Here is an 18,042-nt window from a genome sequence, read left to right as displayed (position 1 = left end):
TAAAAAAAATAAATTTTACATCTTCACTATTTTTAAGTGTAAAGTTCAGTGGTGTTAAGTGTATCTGCTTTGTTTTGCAACAGATCACTAGAACTTTCTCATTTTGAACTCTATACCCATTAAATACTAATTCTTTCTCCTTTCTTCCCCTAGGACTTGACAACTACCACCTTCTACCTTCTGTTTCTATGACTACGTTAGACACCCCGTATGGGTTGCATACAGTACCGGTCTTTTGTGACTGGCTTGTTTTGCTTGGCACAACATCCTTAAAGTTCATGCACATTGTAGCATGTGACAAGATTTCCTTCTTTTTAAGGCTTCATAATAGTCCACTCTATGTATATACCACATTTTCTTTATCCATGCATCTGTTAATGGAATCTGGGTTGTTACACCTTTTGACTATTATGAATAATGCTGCAATAAATATGAATGTGTAAATATCTCTGACAGATTTGTTTTTAAACAATAACCTTTCATAAAACGAACCAAAATAATTAAGAAAATTAAATCAATAAAAATTTACTAGAAAAATTGAGTTTTTTTAGTAGGTGAAAGACAAGTATCTCTTGAGAATATGACTGAATTTCAACATGGAGATTTAAAGCTTAGATTTGTTTATAAGTTATATTAAAATTTTAAGGAAGAAATGAAAAAGAGAACAAACTCATTAATACACCAAAACTAACATCTAACTCCAAAATAATTTATAAGAAATGATATACCCACAGATATCTAGATCATTACTTGTATCAGAAGTAAAACCAAATCAAAATCCTGCCTGTGTAGAAATATTTTATCTGAGAAAGAAAAGTGAAGTCGCTCAGTCATGTCCTACTCTTTGCGACACTGTGGACTGTAGCCCACCAGGCTCCTCCGTCCACGGGATTCTCCAGGCAAGAATACTGGAGTGGGTTGCCACTTCCTTCTCCAGGGACTCTTCCCGACCCAGGGATTGACCCTGGGTCTCCTGCACTGCAGGCAGATGCTTTACCCTCTGAGCTGCCAGGGAAGCCCTGCTATTTTATCTGAAATAGCTTTTAAATAAGGATGATCAGACACAACCTATAAACAAGTATCTGCTCGTGCTGAGTTTTAAAAAGTTGTAATAGTTTTATATTTCAGTTCAGTTCAGTTCAGTCTCTCAGTCGTGTCCAATTCTTTGTGACCCCATGAACTGTAGCATGCCAGGCCTCCCTGTCCATCACCAACTTCCGGAGTCCACCCAAACCATGTCCATTGAGTCGGTGATGCCATCCAACCATCTCATCCTCTGTCGTCCCCTTCTCCTCCTGTCCTCAATCTTTCCCAGCATCAGGGTCTTTTCAAATGAGTCAGCTCTCTGCATCAGGTGGCCAAAGTATTGGAGTTTCAGTTTCAATATCAGTCCCTCTGATGAACACCCAGGACTGATCTCCTTTAGGATGGACTGGTTGGATCTCCTTGCAGTCCAAGGGACTCTCAAGAGTCTTCTTCAACACCACAGTTCAAAAGCATCAATTCTTCTGCCCTCAGCTTTCTTTATAGTCCAACTCTCACATCCATACATGACCACTGGAAAAACTATAGCCTTGACTAGATGGACCTTTGTTGGCAAAGTAATGTCTCTGCTTTTTAATATGCTGTCTAGTTTTATATTTAACCCAGTGTTAAACATGTCATGTGATCAATATTATGTGGCAATAAACTCGGTTTGTCTGATTTTCTCCAATAGCTCATAAGTGAATATACTCAAAAAAATGATTATAGATAACATTAATAGTAAATAAACCTCATTAAAAAGCAAATATATTCAGACTATATAAATAAACAAATGTTTAAAGTTGTATACTCTGCTAAATCTTATTCACATGTACACCAGCAATCAGCACAACTGATCCAAACGTTAACAATTTAGCACAAACATTTTCAATATCAGAAGTCAATTATTTTTTCAAGAAAGCTTTCTACATGCTTAGCTGCCTTACACTGCCTGTTGACAGAACTTATACCATTGAAATAAACGTCACAGAAATAAAATTTCTTCAAGACTTCCAGAACCTATGGTAAAAATGTTAGATGAAGAAGGAAAGTGGCACAGATCAGCTAACAAATAATTTGAGACCTAATCCTTACTAGAATTTACTCTGTGACCTGCGAGTTATATAATCCCTGTGCTCCACCTGCCTCCATACGTGAAACAGGCTATCTATACACGCTAATACCAATGAATGGCAGCCATTTGGAAAACCCATTTAGAAAAAAATTAAGTTAGATCTCTGCCTCTCACCAAAGACAAAAACGAGTACCAGTTCAGTTAAAGGTCTAAATGTGAAAAATACAGTAGAAATACTCAGGACATTTTATCATGTTAGAGTAGAAGGGACTTCTCTAGACAAGCATGAAACACAGAAACCATAAAGGCTGATTTTACTACATAAAAATTTAAGTGGTCTATCAGTATGAAAGATGCCCCAATGTTGAACAATAAGGCCTGGGAGAAAATATTTAAACATCTTAAAAGACAAAGGTTAATATCTACACTTTGTAAAGGGTTCCTACAAAGCTATCAAAACAAACATTCCAAAAGAAAAGTGGGAATCATATGTAAACAGGTGGTACAAGATATAAAAATCAACAGCCAAGAGACTAACAAGATATTCCATCTTATTAGTAAGAATAAAAGTGCAAATTAAAGCCATAAAATATTAGAGTGGCAAAAATTCGGAGATAAATAATTTTACTGTCATTAAGAGTGTGGAGGAACTGGTACTCTCACTGCAGATGGAAATGAACATTGATAGAGTTCTTTTGAACAGTAATTTGATAGCAGCTACCTCCTTGTAAAAAAACACAGCCCATGAGCCAAACAGCTCCATATCTAGAAATTTATTCTACAGAAATACATTTGTGTATAAAGATATAAGAATAAAGATGTTAAAAAAAGTATTAATATTTTTAATAATCAAAGAAGTGCAAGTCACCAAAATATTTATTAGAGAATGATTATAGTATAACAGAATGTACTTCTGCAGATGTTTAAAGGAATGAAATAGACTGCAAAAGATGTCAAATGAAAAAAGTAAGTCTCAAAGAATGTTAGAAAAAAAATCTGTTTAGTTGTTTTTCTAAATACACAGAAAAAGTTTCAGAAGATGAAGAAGAAAGGTAGGGTAGAAGAAGCGAATAATTCTAAATTCACGCTTACTGTTTGAATGTTTTATGATGACCAAATATTACTTTTATAATTAAAAAAATAAAAGAACAGATGGGAATTTTGTAAGTCATTCAGCAATATGTCACTCACAGCATCCAGAATGTAGTATTCAGTTCCTAGATCCTACTATCCGGATGGAATGATCCTTTGCTAACTGCAGTTCTGAGACACAAAAAATAAAATTTTTCAATCTGTTTATTTCTGTTGCCTCAAACAAAACAACACAGCCACTTTGCTCCCAACTCCCACAAAAGAAGTGGGCAGGTGTATGGGAGGAAGACCCAGCAAGAATATTCATTTCTGCTTTATCATTTCAATATATGATAGCTGACCAAGCCCAGGAAAAAAAAACTCACAAAACAAAATTAAACAAGATTGATCTGTGAAAAGGCAGAGACTTGTGAAAACAAAACTATCAAGGGAGAATGGTAAGTATACAACCCATGATGTTTCAGTCTGCTGGAGCCATCTGAAGCTCTCTAAAAGAAGTATAGTTTGTATAATGTAAAACTTGTGGGAGAATCTGCCCCAGCAATGTTTCCTGAATACCTAAAGGGGCTGATTCAGGATAGGGGTTACTGGAGCAGGTTTTTGAAGATAAAGACTGGTTTGTTTGGGAAATGGATACCCTTCAGAGAATAGGAACTTCACCTGTGTTTTAAAAATAGGCTTTGTGCCATTTTCCTTGTTTCCCCCAACTCACTCTTAGCCATGAGACTTTGATCTTGACAACTGCAGTTTTGCTGGCCACAATACTTTTCAGGAACATAGTTCCCGACGTTGGCAAAGAATTTGAGTTCAAGAGATATCATAAAACACTTTAAAGTCAGAAAGATTCAATTCAGATCCTAACTTCTGTTTCAAGGTGCATTATCGCAGGCAAGTTACCCACTCCAGTATCTGAAGTGGAGACGCTGTGAAGGGTGGAAAAAACACCGGCAGTGTCTAAGCAAAGTTCTTGTGCACAGAAAACTCTTGTCAAATGGGAGCAAGGATTTTTCTATTATAAGACCTTTGACCTGAGTGTAGGAGTGGAGAGTGAATAGCGGGCAGGGCACCTGAAGTGCTCCTGTAATTCTACTGGGACTAGATGTTAGGCTTTCTAATTTGCTAAAGATGAATTGATTCCATCCACCCATGCAGAATATAAGTGCATTTGACAGAATACAGCAAAGTTAGGATTTATATTGTAAGCTATTTTTAAAACTGCCTGGTTAGCAAATTAAACCAGCTGTGAAAATATCCTGGTTTCCATTCACAACAAATACAAGACAAGCATTCTCCTTTAATGAACCTGGCCTTGTGGCAGCATAGCATATTCTGCATAATTCATTCCAAAGGGTTTCGGAGACAAAATTTTCATAGGACGGACCAAAACTATTTTCGAGGGGAAAAAAAAAAAGATGAGAGAAAAGAGTTTCTCTCTACAGATTTTCAGTGAATTCCACAAGTCACTGTCCCAATAACTTAGAAGACTACTGTCTGAATAAAAAATGGTAGTTATGTCAGTACTTGAAGCCAGTCTTAACTGTTTTTCCTTTAAAAGGGCATATGAAACACCAGTCTGCTCTGCAACATAATTTTTCAAGTTCTGTGACAGAGGGAGGAAAAAATCTACTCACTGCCACCAGAAAGCTACCCAGAGGACTCTCAATTTCAGATTTAGAACTTATCACTCCTTAAGAAGTTAGAGGAGAGATCCTGAATTATTTAGAATGTTGGCTAAGTCATATTATTTATAATTCCTGTTCCTCTGGGGAAACAATTTGTTATTTCAACAAAGATCAGAAGTATAAATAACTAAATGGAACAGAATTTCAGGAAGTACTATTTAAATAAATTCACACTTAGAATGCAGGGAAACAGTCTATTAATTCAGTTCACTTCATAAAGACAATGCTAAGAAAAGGATATACCATTTTACACTATCTTTGGAAATCAACCAGACTGAGTTAGTTCAATTTGAAACATCCTAAGCCTTAAAGCCTTTGCTAAAGCGTAACATAAATTTTAATTAGTCAAGTGTGAAAAACTACAAAGCCAACTTTCTTGCCCCTCCAGTTAGTCTGTCTATAAACAGAAGCAATGCATTAACAGCCACCAAAGCAACTGGGGAGGAGTTTCACCATGTACCCAACATATACACCCCTTGCAAACATGCTCTCAGCAGGTTTAACCAAAGTACTTCTGAAGATCTGTAATAAGACCCTTCTTAAATAAACCGTGACTCACTGTTTGCTTTCTTCACCAGGAGGTGGAGTCTTGCCATGCCCTTCCATTACAAAATCCTCCTGTTCCACCTGCAAAGTCAAGCACCACAGGTCAGCAGCAGTCAGGAACCAAGATGCAGTCACTTCCAAGTGCAGGGCCTGTGCTTACAGAACCACATGGCATTCCACTACATGCCTAACTAGAACATGAGCCCCAGTCAAAGGTTTCCTTCTCCATGTTTGTATATGGCATCTCTCCTTGCGTGACCAGATTTGCAGAATAAAAAAAGGAAGCATGTTGATTTGCAATTCATAACTGTGACAAAAGGTCAGCATCCAGAATATAATTTAAAAAAAAAATGCTATGAAACAGTAAGAAAAAGAGCCTACCAGAAAACTCTACAAAATAACTGAGTATGAATTTCACTTAAGAGGATGCATACATGGCCCTAAATAAATGAAAAGATGTTCAGTCTCCTGTCAATCAGGAAAAAGCAAATTAAAACCACAGAGAGATACCATTTCACCACCACCAGGCTGGCTGAAGTGTAAAAGTTGGGCAATACCAAGTGTTGCCAAGGGTGCAGAGCAACAGCAGCTCTCGCCCATTCCAGCGGGAGGGGAACTGGTGCCGCTGTTTTTAAGTAGTCTGCCATTATCTACTACACGTGATTACGTGCTTACTGTACAAACCAGTGACCACGCTTCTAGATATATACCCTAAAGAAACGTTTGTGCATAAATACAAAAGTATTTTTAGCAGCACTATTTTTAACAGGAAAAAAATAAACTTTCATCAACACTAAAAGTAGACAAATAAGCAATGGTGTTTTAAGACAATAGAATATAATACTGCATGAAAATGAATGAACTACAGCAACACGCCTCAACCTGGATGAGTTAAAAAACACAATACGAGGTGAAAGAAGCAAGTCACAGAAGAATACAAATCCAGTATAAATCTATTAACATAAATTCAAGTATATAAATTTTAAAATCACACATATGTATATATAAAGACACATATGTATATTTATAGTTTATAAAACTATAAAGAAAAGGGAATAACTATTACAAAATTTAGGCTAATTAGTATCTTAGGGAATCGGGAGGATTCAATCAGGAAGGGGCACATGGTTTCTAGGGTATAGATTCTATTTCTTGGCCTATGTAGTAGGTATATGGGTGTTTATTTTATAATTATTTTTGTAACTGTGTGTTTTTCTTTTCTCTTTCATAAGTATGGTTTATTTCTGAATACAATTTTCAAAAGAAGAAACAAAGCATTCTATTATTCCAGATGGTTTATTGCTCAATAAAGGAAACTAAGTGGCAAAGACAGAGCTACCTCCACAAACTGAGACGATCAGTCCTATGAAAACTTCCCCCAAAGGCATAATTTTTAAAAAGTCAAACAAAAGTATTCAAGGAGAGAGATCTCAACAGACGTATTCAAGGATTATTCCCTACTTAGAAAAATACTACCCACTGTTGCTGTTGTTCAGTCGTGTCCGAATCTTTGCGACCCAATGGAAGGCAGCACGCTGGGCTTCCCTGTCCTTCACCATCTCCCGGAGCTTGCTCAAACTCGTGTCCATTGAGTCAGTGATGCCATCCAACCATTTCATTCTCTGTCGCCCCCTTCTCCTCCTCCTGCCCTCAATCTTTCCCAGCAATCAAGGTTAATTAATTTTTATTGGAGCATAGTCGCTTTACAATGTGTTAGTTTCTACTGCACAGCAAAGTGAATCAGCCATACATGTACTTATATCTCCTCCCTTTTGGGCCTTCTTCCCATTCAGGTCATCACATTAAGTAGAGTTCCCTGTGCTATTTCTTTTAACAGAAACTAGTAATCTGGAAGATAGACAACAATAATACAGACACACACCATAATGAAACCCAAATAAAACAAAAGGCTTTCCAGTTCTGCAACCCTCCCTCTGCAGTCTTCATTTCTCAGAAATACTGGAGAAGATGGAAGAGTATTAAGAGGCTAAGTTTCAGAAAGAACAGAAAAATTGAGATTTTTAATGGAAAAAATCTCCTTTCCATTAAAAGGAAAAACTGGAGGAATTGTAAGTAAGAATAATAAAAGACGCACACTGCGAAATTCAAACCAGGTTTCGACTTCTATTCTTCTCTGTGGACTTCCTGATCCTGGAGCCCACCAGGCTTTGCTAAGGAGAGACAGGATTCTCCAATTCTAAATTTACAGTGATCTAAACCTCTAGAAGAAAAAAACATGGTTACAATGTTGCGAAGGGAACTTTATGAGGACATAGAGATGTCTTTGTCTAGGTCTTGGTTACATGAAAGTACACATATGTGAAAAAAATCAATGAACTGTGCATTTTCTGAACTTTACAAATAAATGTTATGCCTCAATTAGGAAAAACAGATGACAAACTCTTTAAAGTTTCTTGCAATAATTTTCTCGAAGAACGACTATTTTCTATATACTATGAAATTTTCTCAATCTTTCATCTCTAAAAATCCTTCCAATTAAAGACCGCTACATTGTGGACTCGGCCTCTGCTTAGATGTTTTTTAAAGGCTTATCTATAACCAATTTTTAATAACCACAATAATGACAAGAAGCAATAATCAAAAAGCCCACAGTTTCAACAAGCTCCCCTATAATGACTTTCAAATCTTTAACTGCCGCCCCCATAAAGTGCGTGAAAGCTGCTCAGCCGTGTCTGACTCTTTGTGACCCCAGGGATTGTAGCCTGCTGGGCTCCTCGGTCCCTGGAATTCTCCAGACAAGAATACTGGAGTGGGTTGTCATTCCCTTCTCCAAAGGACCTTCCTGACTCCGAGACAACCCATGTCTTCTGCATTGCAGGCAGATTGTTTACCATCTGAGCCACCAGGGAAGCCCCCATATTTTATTAGTCTCCACTTGGATGGTCCAATAGGTCCAAAAGGAAACACCATCTTTGTCCTTAGATTTCCTCTCTTTTTTATATGTGCTATGTCTGTAAATGGTACTATCATTCACCAAGATCCTCAAACAGGAAACTGATAATCGAGGTTACAGGCCCTCCACCTCCCCTCCTTAACCCCTTAACTTCCTTATTAATCACTAAGTACAGTGGCTTCTATCTCTTACACAGCTCTCACACTCATCACCCCTTCTTTATCCTCTTTAACTGCCATAGGTAAAGACAGCTTCTCTAAATCTCACTACTACAAAAGCCTTCTCACTAGTCTTTGTCCTTCGGGTCCCATCTTATTTCAATCCATCCTCCAAATCACTTCCATCAAATGCAAACTGTAAAATGCAAACAAGATCACATCACTCTCCTTGAAATTCTTCACTCTTATCACCTCTCTTGAGGGATAAAAGTTCAGTTCATTTGCCTAAGTAAGCTTTTTTATCGCCCCTGCCTCACTCACCCATTCTGAACGCCTGGTGGAGCACACACCAACTTCTCGGCCCTTTGTGCCTTTACATATAATGTCTCTTTTTGCCTAGAAGCCCTGGTCTTCTGCCTCACGTTCACTTCACATTTCTGCTCATTCTTTCAAGTACCAATTAAAATGCTTTTCCCCAGAAGACACTATCTCCTTCACCAGGGTTCTTACCTTTTCTCACTGTCCAGCATCTCAGAAGGCAACAAAAATGGTCCAGAAAGATCACTGCTCCTTACTGCCAATTCCTGTTTTTCTCAAGACCATTTCCTTCTTTATTCTCTTCCACCTCTTTATTTCTTGTCTCTTCCCATCTTTATTTCTTTTCTACAAATGTCTTGAACACTTTGGGACTTAATTTGATGATCTCCACCATTCCTCTCCCTTGACCTCATCTTCAGAAGCTTAAATATTTTCATTCATAAAACTTACACCATGGGGAGGGAGAGGGTGGGACAAATTGAGAGAGCAGCATTGAAACATACACATTACCATATGCAAAATTAGACAGGCAGTGGATACTTGCTGTATGATGCACGGAGCTCGAACTCTGTGCTCTGTGACAACCTAGAGGGGTGGGATGGGGTGGGAGATAGGAAGGAGACTCAAGAGAGAAGGGACAAACGTATACTTATGGCTGATTCATGCTGATATATGGCAGAAACCAACATAACATAGTAAAGCAATTGTGCCCCAGTTAAAAATAAATAAAAAACAAAACAAAACAAAAAGAAAACTACACCATATCCTCGCCTTTCTCTCACTTCCATTCATCTTTTTAACAAGTATTTGTTGGGTACATACTACATGCTAGGTGCTGTGGTAAAGAAGACAGTTTTTGCCCCACCCCCTTGAAACTTGCAGATTGGTGGGAAAGACAAACTAGTCAATTACAAAACAGCCAGAGAATGCAATTGAACAACTTAAGGAAGGAAGGGCACTAAACTCAGTCTACAGGCATCAGATACTCTAGACCCATCCTAGGCAGCTTCATCTCCTTCCTGCTTCAATGAGGAGGTGGGCAGGACTCGAGGCTGGGTCTTACCATCCATCCGGACCTCTCCACACTGAGGTCCATGAACTCTGAGATCCGCCTCTGACCACAAGAACCTCTTCCACTCCTCCCCTCCACTTGAATCTGTAAGGAGTCTTCATTGTCCCATCTAGTTCTGTGGTTTTCCTCTTCCCTCACTGTGTATTCAGAGCTCTAGCCGACAGGCATCTTGGTGACTTTTCTCGGCAATGTCCTAAATTCGCTCACCACCAACTTGTCCTTAGGACATCCCTGTCTTGCCAAATCCTTCTCCTTTTCCCCTTCAGCTTCTGGAGTGCAGAGCTGGAGGAAGTTACAAAACTGGTTCCTTTACAAATCATACCAATTAACTTGCACTCAGTGCTGACATTCAGCACCTCTGCCTGGACAGCCTGTCCTCATCCCGTCTTTCTGGTGAACTTCCACTTAACCTTCAAACCCTGGTTGCAAAGTTACTTGTTTTAGGAAGTGTTTTCTGCTATCTCCCAGCACTTCCTCTTCCTCCCTTTCCCCGAGCTCCTTCCCAGTAGCTCCGGAAAGGCCTGGCAAGCAGCTGTGATCCTTGGCTCACCTGCTGCCCTCCTGCTGTTGAGCCCAGGAGGGAAACAATGTAACTTCTGTCAGTGGATCCTTCCCAGACTCTAACACAGGCCTTCTGGTCCATCATTGGTTCTTTCAACAAAACTTCCCAATGCCTTCTAGGTGCCAGGACTGGGCTGAATGACTGACCTACTGTACCACATCCTTCACTCATCTATCCTGTACCTTTTCTGCTCTCTTCAAAGACATCAAATCCACCCACTAGGCATTCTCCCTAAGTCCATCCTTTCTGAAGATGACAATGCCTACGAATATCTTGTGAGCCTATCCAATACAAAGTTCCAAAAGCCCCTTATTTTTTCTCTGGGGATTATACCTTAAACCTCTGCATCTTCACCCATTTCCTCCCTTGACTGCTCTGCAAGGTTAACCTCACCACTTGTTGCTCAACTCATGACCTACACCATACTGCCTCCTCTGGGATCTTATTATCTAAGGAACCCTTCTTTCTCCCTTTCTAGTAAACCCATCTCCTCAACCTACAAATACTTCATAATCTCTATCTATAATTTTATTTATGTATTTATTTGTGGCTCTGTTGGGTCTTCATTGCTGTGTGGGCTTTTTCTCCAGCTGCAGCAAGCAGGGGCTACTCTCTAGCTGAGGCACGTGCGCTTCTCATTGCGGTGACTTCTCTTGCTGTGGAGCAGAGGCTCCAGGGCACATGGACTTCACTAGTTGCGGCACATTGGCTCAGTAGTTGTGATTCCTGGACTATAGAGCACAGGCTCAATAGTTGTGGCACACAGGTTTAGCTGCTTCTTGGCATGTGGGGTCTCCCCAGATTAGGGATCGAACCTGTGTCTCTGGCACTGGCAGGTGGATTCTTTACCACTGAGCCACCAGGGAAGCCCAATCTCTTCTATTCTGAAAAAGTTATTTTTGGCCTTATAACCTCTCCAGATATCCTCCTATTTTTCCCCTTCCCTTTACTATCCAAATTCTTAAAAGAATAAACCACACCCCATCACTTCCATGTTCTCACCACTGAGCATGCTCTTCTGCTGCCACCCCACAACACAAACGTACCTCCCTTCTCCCATCCTCCCAATATAAATCACAATTTTTGTTCAAATTAATATTCAGTTCTAACAATGCTATTACTCAGTAAATAACATATACAGCTGAATCATAAGGAATAAGTTTCCTTTCTTGGATATTTTTTCTTTTCCCTGGAACTAAAAATTACTACTTCGTCTTATACTTTCTATCAAATTTTTTTAACTTGGTATTTATTATGTGTTTTCACTAATTCACCCGCAAACCCTCCAACAGAGTGGTGAGTCTCCTCTTAATAAGTTCAAACACTTCAGGTAATCTGTCAATTTCACTGCAGTCTTGAATACATCCCTTGGGGGTTTTCTTCTGTGCCAGCTGAGATTGTCTGCTCTCCAGACCACTAAATAGCAGACACTTTGCCAGGGATGCCTCTCTCCCTTCATCTCTGGGATTCCTCACTCTCTCCCCGTCACTGGAGCATGTTTCCTAGACCTTTTGTGCTCCTCTTTTATGGTTTATTCCTGGAGCACAGACTCCAGTTATTTCCTAATAAGAGGTATACAGGAAGTGAATTTTTTGACATTTTGAATGACTGAAATGTCCTAATTTTATCCATATATTTAACATATGGAATATTTTTATCCACACACACAGTCAGATACAGAAGTTCAAGTTGGTAAACCTTTCTTCCAAAAATATGAAGGCCATGCTCCATTGTCTTCTAGCACCCCAGAGTTGCTATATAGAAATTCAATATTATAAATCCTAATGTTTTGGATATGACCTGATACTCCTTTGGAAACATTTAGGATCCTTTCTTTTTCCTCAGCTTTCTAAAAATTTGTTGTTGTTGTTCAGTCACTAAGTTGTGTCTGACTCTTTGTAAGCTCATGGATTGTAGTAAGGCTCCTCTGTCCTCCACTGTCTCCTGGAGCTTGCTCAAATTCGTGGCCATTCAGTCGGTGAGGCTATCTAACCATATCATCCTCTGCTGACCCCTTCTCCTCCTGCGTTCAATCTTTCCCAGCATCAGGGTCTTTTCCAATGAGTCGGCTCTTTGCATAAAGTGGCCAAAGTACTGGAGCTTCACGTCAGTCCTTTCAATGAATATTCAGGGTTGATTTCCTTTAGGATTGACTGGTTTAATCTCCGTGCTGTTCAAGGGACTCTCAAGAGTCTTCTCCAGCACCACAATTTGAAAGGAGCAGTTCTTCTGCACTCAGCCTTCTTTATGGTCCAACTCTCACATCCATACATGACTAGTGGAAAAACCACAGCTTTGGGACTTTTGTTGGCAAAGTGATGTCTCTGCTTTTTAATACACTCTTCAGGTTTGTCACAGCTTTCTAAACATGCAAACCACTAAGTATGGTCCTTTTTTCATTTAGTGAGCTGGTACTGATCCAATCAGGGATCAAACCTGAGTCCCCTGCATTGCCCGGAGAATTCTTGCCTGATGGGAAGTCCCCCATCTTGTCCCAGTTTTAATCCTTCCCTCCTGCTCTCCCTCCCTATGCCACCACTAACGTGCTTTCTGTCAGCATAAGTTAGTTTGCATCTTCCAGAGTTCACAGGCACTGAATCACACAGTATGTACTATTTTGGCTCCCTCTCCCCCTCTCCTCTCACTTCTCTCTCCTCTCGTTTGTCTTTTTGCCCTGGCTAGAAATTCCAGTACGGCGTTGAAGAGAAACGTAGTACCAGACAGCCTGTTCTTTTTTGTTGTTTTTGTTGTTCACTGTAGGAGTAAAGCATTCAGTCATTCAACATTGAGCTCAATGTTAACTGTCAAATTTTCATAAAAGTCCTTTATCAAGTTGAATAGTTCCTTTCTATTATTTTGCTGAGCGTTTTCATCAGGAATAGATATGACGTCTGTTAAATGCTTTGTCTGCATCTCTTGATCATAGGATTTTTCTTTTTCACTTTGTTAATATGGTGTATTACATTGATTTTTAATGTTAAACCAACCCTACCATCCTGGGTAAACCCTACTTGTTCACATATGATCCATTTACAGATTATTAGATTCAATATGCTAAAATTAGGCTTAGAATCGAAGAAGGCAATGGCACCCTACTCCAGTACTCTTGCCTGGAAAATCCCATGGATGGAGGAGCCTGATGCGCTGCAGTCCATGGGGTCGCCAAGAGTCGGACATGACTGAGTGACTTCACTTCCACTTTTCACTTTCATGCATTGGAGAAGGAAATGGCCACCTACTCCAGTGTTCTTGCCTGGAGAATCCCAGGGACGGGGGAGCCTGGTGGGCTGCCGTCTATGGGGTAGCATGGAGTTGGACACAACTGAAGTGACTTAGCAGGAGCAGCAGCAGCAGGCTTAGAATTTTTGCATTTATGTTCATGAGAGATACTGATCTGTAATTTTCTTTTCTTGCAATGTTTTTATCTAGTTTTGTTATCAGAGTAATGCTGGCCTCACAGAATGAGTTGAGTACAGATGACCCTTGAACAACATGGGCTTCAACTGTGCAAGTACACTTATATGTCGATTTTTTTCTTCAATTGTAAATACTGTACTCTCACACAATCTCCAGTTGGTTGAATAAGAGGGTGTGGAAGAACCCCAGATATGACAACCGAGTATAGGAACAGCTGAATGTAAGTTATATTTGGATTTTCGACTGTCCAGAGGGTCAGTGACCCTAATCCCTCCATTGTTCAAGGGTCAACTGTATTCTCTTTGCTTCAAGTGAAATTATACTAATTCACATATAAGAACCTTATAACAGTATTCTACCATTTTCCCTCTTTAGGTCTTTACGCCACTCTTATTGTACAGTTCACAGATACAAATGTTATAAACCCATAATGCATCTGTATTATTGTTGTTCAATCAATCAATTCTCTTTTAGAGATGTGAGTAACAGGAAAAAATGTCTGACATATTTAACCTGTGTAGTTTTCATTTTCTGAGCTCTTTATTCCTTTGTGTAGATTAATATTTCCATCTGGCATCTTTTTCTTTCCTCCCTTAACATTACTTATAGTAAGATACAGATAAATTATTTCAGTTTTTGTATTAGTATATCTGAAACAGTCTTTATTTAGCCTTCAATTTTGAAGGAAATTTTCACTGGTTATAGAATTCAAGGTTAATTTCTCTTTCAGTGCTTTCAAGATGTTGCTCTACTGCCTTCTTGCTTGCATTGCTTCCAATGAGAAATTCTTTGTTCCTCTCTTAGTAGTGTGTCTTCTTTCCTCTGGTTTTAAGGTTTTCTTGACCACTGGCTTTGAGTAATTTGTTTAACGATGGGCTTTGATGTGGTTTTCTTCATTTCTTGTGCTTCAAGCACACTGAGCTTTTTGGATTTATCGGTCTACAATTATTATCAAATTTGGAAAATTTGAGGCCATTATTTCTTAGCTATTTTTTTCTGCCCCAACATGCCTTCTTTGGGATTCCCTGGTGGCTCAGACTGTAAAGAATCCGCCTGCAATGTGGGATTCCTGGGTTCAATCCCTGGGTTGGGAAGATCCCCTGGAGGAGGTCATGGCAACCCACTCTAGTATTCTTGCCTGGAGAATCCCATGGACAGAGGAGCATGGCAGGCTAGAGTCCATGGGGTCGCAAAGAGTCGGACACGACTGAGCAGCTAAGCACAGAACAGCACGTGCCTTCTTTAGAGACTCCAATTACAGGGACATTGGGGTGACTGAAGTTGTCCACAACACACTGATACTCTTCACTTTTTGGATTTTTACTCTTTTTCTCTTTGTGTTTCACATTGGATAGTTTCTGCTGCTGCTGCTGCTAAGTCGCTTCAGTCGTGTCAGACTCTGTGCGACCCCATAGACGGAAGCCCACCAGGCTCCCCCGTCCCTGGGATTCTCCAGGCAAGAACACTGGAGTGGGTTGCCATTTCCTTCTCCAATGCATGAAAGTGAAAAGTGAAAGGGAAGTCACTCAGTCATTTCCGACCCTCATCGACCCCATGGACTGCAGCCCACCAGGCTCCTCCATCCATGGGATTTTCCAGGCAAGAGTACTGGAGTGGGGTGCCATTGCCTTCTGTTCTTTAAATTAATCTTTTATTCCACAGTATCGAATCTGCCACAATTCCATCCAGTATATTTTTCATCTCAAACATTATAGTTTTCAGTTCTAGAAATCTGACTTGGGGCTTTTAAAAATATATATTTTCCATGTCTCTGCTTGACCTTTTGAACTATCTGAAACATAGTTAAAATAGGTGTTTTAATATCCTTGTCTGCTAATTCTAACATCTTGGTCAACTATGAGTTGGTTTCAATTGACTTTTCTCTTCACTATGCTTGTATTTTCTGGTTTTTACATGCCTGAAAAATCTCTACTTTGAATAACAGACACAGAATTTTTGCTGGATCCTGAATACTTTTGAATTCCTATAAATATTTTTGAGCGTCATTCTGAGATGCAGCTAAATTATTTTGAAATAGTTTGTTCCTTTCAGGTTCTGCTTTTAGGATTCTCAAGTCAGACTTCATAATTAGGTAGGGCTAATTATTCCCTACTCCTGAGGTAAGAACTCTACTAGTACTAATGCTCAGTATGCTGATAATGATCCATGAATTATGAAAGTTTCTAGTCCACAGAAACAGGCACCATTACTGACAGTGTTTGAGTGCTAGACAGACACTGTTACTTCCAATCCTCCGGGGTGGGGACCCCCTCCTGCCTCAGTCTTGACCAGTCACGTACATATGCCAAAAAGCACTCTGCTCAATACTTAGGGGAACCCTCCACAAATCTCCAGACTTCTCCCTCTTAGCTGCTCTCTCCTCTCCAATACTCTGTCCTACAAACTTCGGCTCCCTCATTCTCCCCAGACTCTCAGCAGTGTTTCCTCAACTGAGAGGGTCCACTGGGCTTTGCCTGGGCTCCCCATTTCCCACACTGTGGCCCGGAGGTTCCCTCAAGCCAGGACACAGGGGTTGTCAGAGGACTCATCTTGTTTTCCATTTCTCACTTATCACTGTCCTTCACTATCTGATGTCCAGTGCCTTGAAAAACTGTTGTTTCAAACACATTCGTGTATTTGTAAAGTTGTTATTTCCAGTGGGAGGGTAAATCCTATTTCTGATACTCCATATCTTGCCCATCTCGCCTCTGAATTTCTTGACTTACAAAGCTCTTCTCTCATAGTGTTACATGGAAGCTTCCCCCTCATCATTTAGGCATCAGCTCAAGTGCCATGTCTTTGAAGTGATGGATGAATCCTAACCACCCAACTGAAAGAGCTTCCACACTCAGCCACTCTCTAGCATAATGCACGTCACTATCTGAAGGGATTACCTATTTATGTGTTTTGTTGTCTGCAAGAATGCAAACTCCTTATGATGAATGTCTTATTCATCATAAACTATCATAAACCAATGTCTTATTCATCATAAACTTGCTGACTCTCTAATCTGCTAATCTCTGCTTTTCCTTCTTCTACTCTCTAAACGTTTATTTCTCCAGCTTCTGTCCTTGGACCTCTCTCTTCACATTCTTCACAGCAGTTTCATCTAATCTCACAGCTGCAACTAGTAAATTTTTAAAAATTAATCAATTTTATTTTTGGTTGCACTGGGTCTTTGTTGCTGCGCATGGGCTTTCTCTGCTTGTGCAGAGCGGGGACTACTCTCTAGTTGCAGCGTGTGGGCTTACTGAGATGGCTTCTCTTGTGGAGCACGGGCTCTGGGCACATGGGTTTCAGCAGCTGCAGGACACAGGCTCAGCAGTTGTGGCTCTCAGGCTCTCAAGCACACCGGCTTCAGTAGTTGCAGCACTCGGGCTCAGCAGCTGTGGCACATGGACTCAGCTGCACCACAATATGTGGAATCTTCCTCAACTATGGATCAAACCTGTGTCCCTTGCGTTGGCAGGTGGATTCCTATCCACTGTACCACCAGTAAAGTCCCTCAACTATTAAATTTGAGTGATTCCCAATCCTGTATTTCCAGTCCCCACATATCCTGCCTCCAGTCCTGCATTTTCACCTGGCTGACAGTTTGCCGGCCTCTCAAACTCTGTATGTTTGATACAGAATTAATCTCATTCCCTCCCAAAACTGTTTTCTTTATTATGTTTCCTATTTGGCAAGGGCATCCCCATCCTCCCAGTCATTTTGCTTGAAACCTTGATATTACTTTTGGTTTCTCCTTTTCCTTTTCTCTCACAACAATTGCTAAATTCCATCCACTTTATAAATGTTACACCTTTCTAACCACCCACTCCATTCCAGGTACCATAAGTGGTTTAAAAAGGAAATATATATATTTGCTGAAATAAGAAGCTGAGAAGGACAGCTAATATTCTGCATAACAGAATCAATATTCAAAATGAGTTTAGCCAACCAAAGGACAGAAATTCCCAAATTGTTTTTTGTCCTTATTGAACATCATTTACTAACAGAAAAATATACAAACCTTAAGTGTAGAACTAACACCCAAAAAAGATGTCCTTTTCATTATACGGGACTGGAATGCAAAAGAAGAAAGTCAAGAAACACCTGGAGTAACAGGCAAATTTGGCCTTGGAATACAGAATGAAACAGGGCAAAGGCTAATAGAGTTTTGCCAATAGAACACACTGGTCAT

The 18,042-nt window shown here is 39.9% G+C and overlaps 1 protein-coding gene across 5 annotated transcripts in view; it reads right to left on the bottom strand.

Moving 5' to 3' along the window:
* TNRC6B (trinucleotide repeat containing adaptor 6B) overlaps positions 1–18,042 on the bottom strand; it is a 252,590-nt gene that overhangs the window by 151,742 nt on the left and 82,806 nt on the right. For 4 of the 5 annotated variants that reach the window (XM_061418603.1, XM_061418609.1, XM_061418605.1 and 1 more), the window contains one exon: positions 5,432–5,499. The exons of the other annotated variant lie outside the window; for it this stretch is intronic. In XM_061418603.1, the coding sequence (XP_061274587.1) occupies positions 5,432–5,499 (68 nt within the window). The remainder of the gene's footprint in view (positions 1–5,431; positions 5,500–18,042) is intronic. 5 annotated transcript variants of the gene reach the window in all.

Source organism: Bos javanicus, chromosome 5 (assembly GCF_032452875.1).
Source record: "Bos javanicus breed banteng chromosome 5, ARS-OSU_banteng_1.0, whole genome shotgun sequence".
In the NCBI taxonomy this organism is placed as follows: domain Eukaryota; kingdom Metazoa; phylum Chordata; class Mammalia; order Artiodactyla; family Bovidae; genus Bos; species Bos javanicus.
This window is presented reverse-complemented; position numbering and strand designations above follow the sequence as displayed.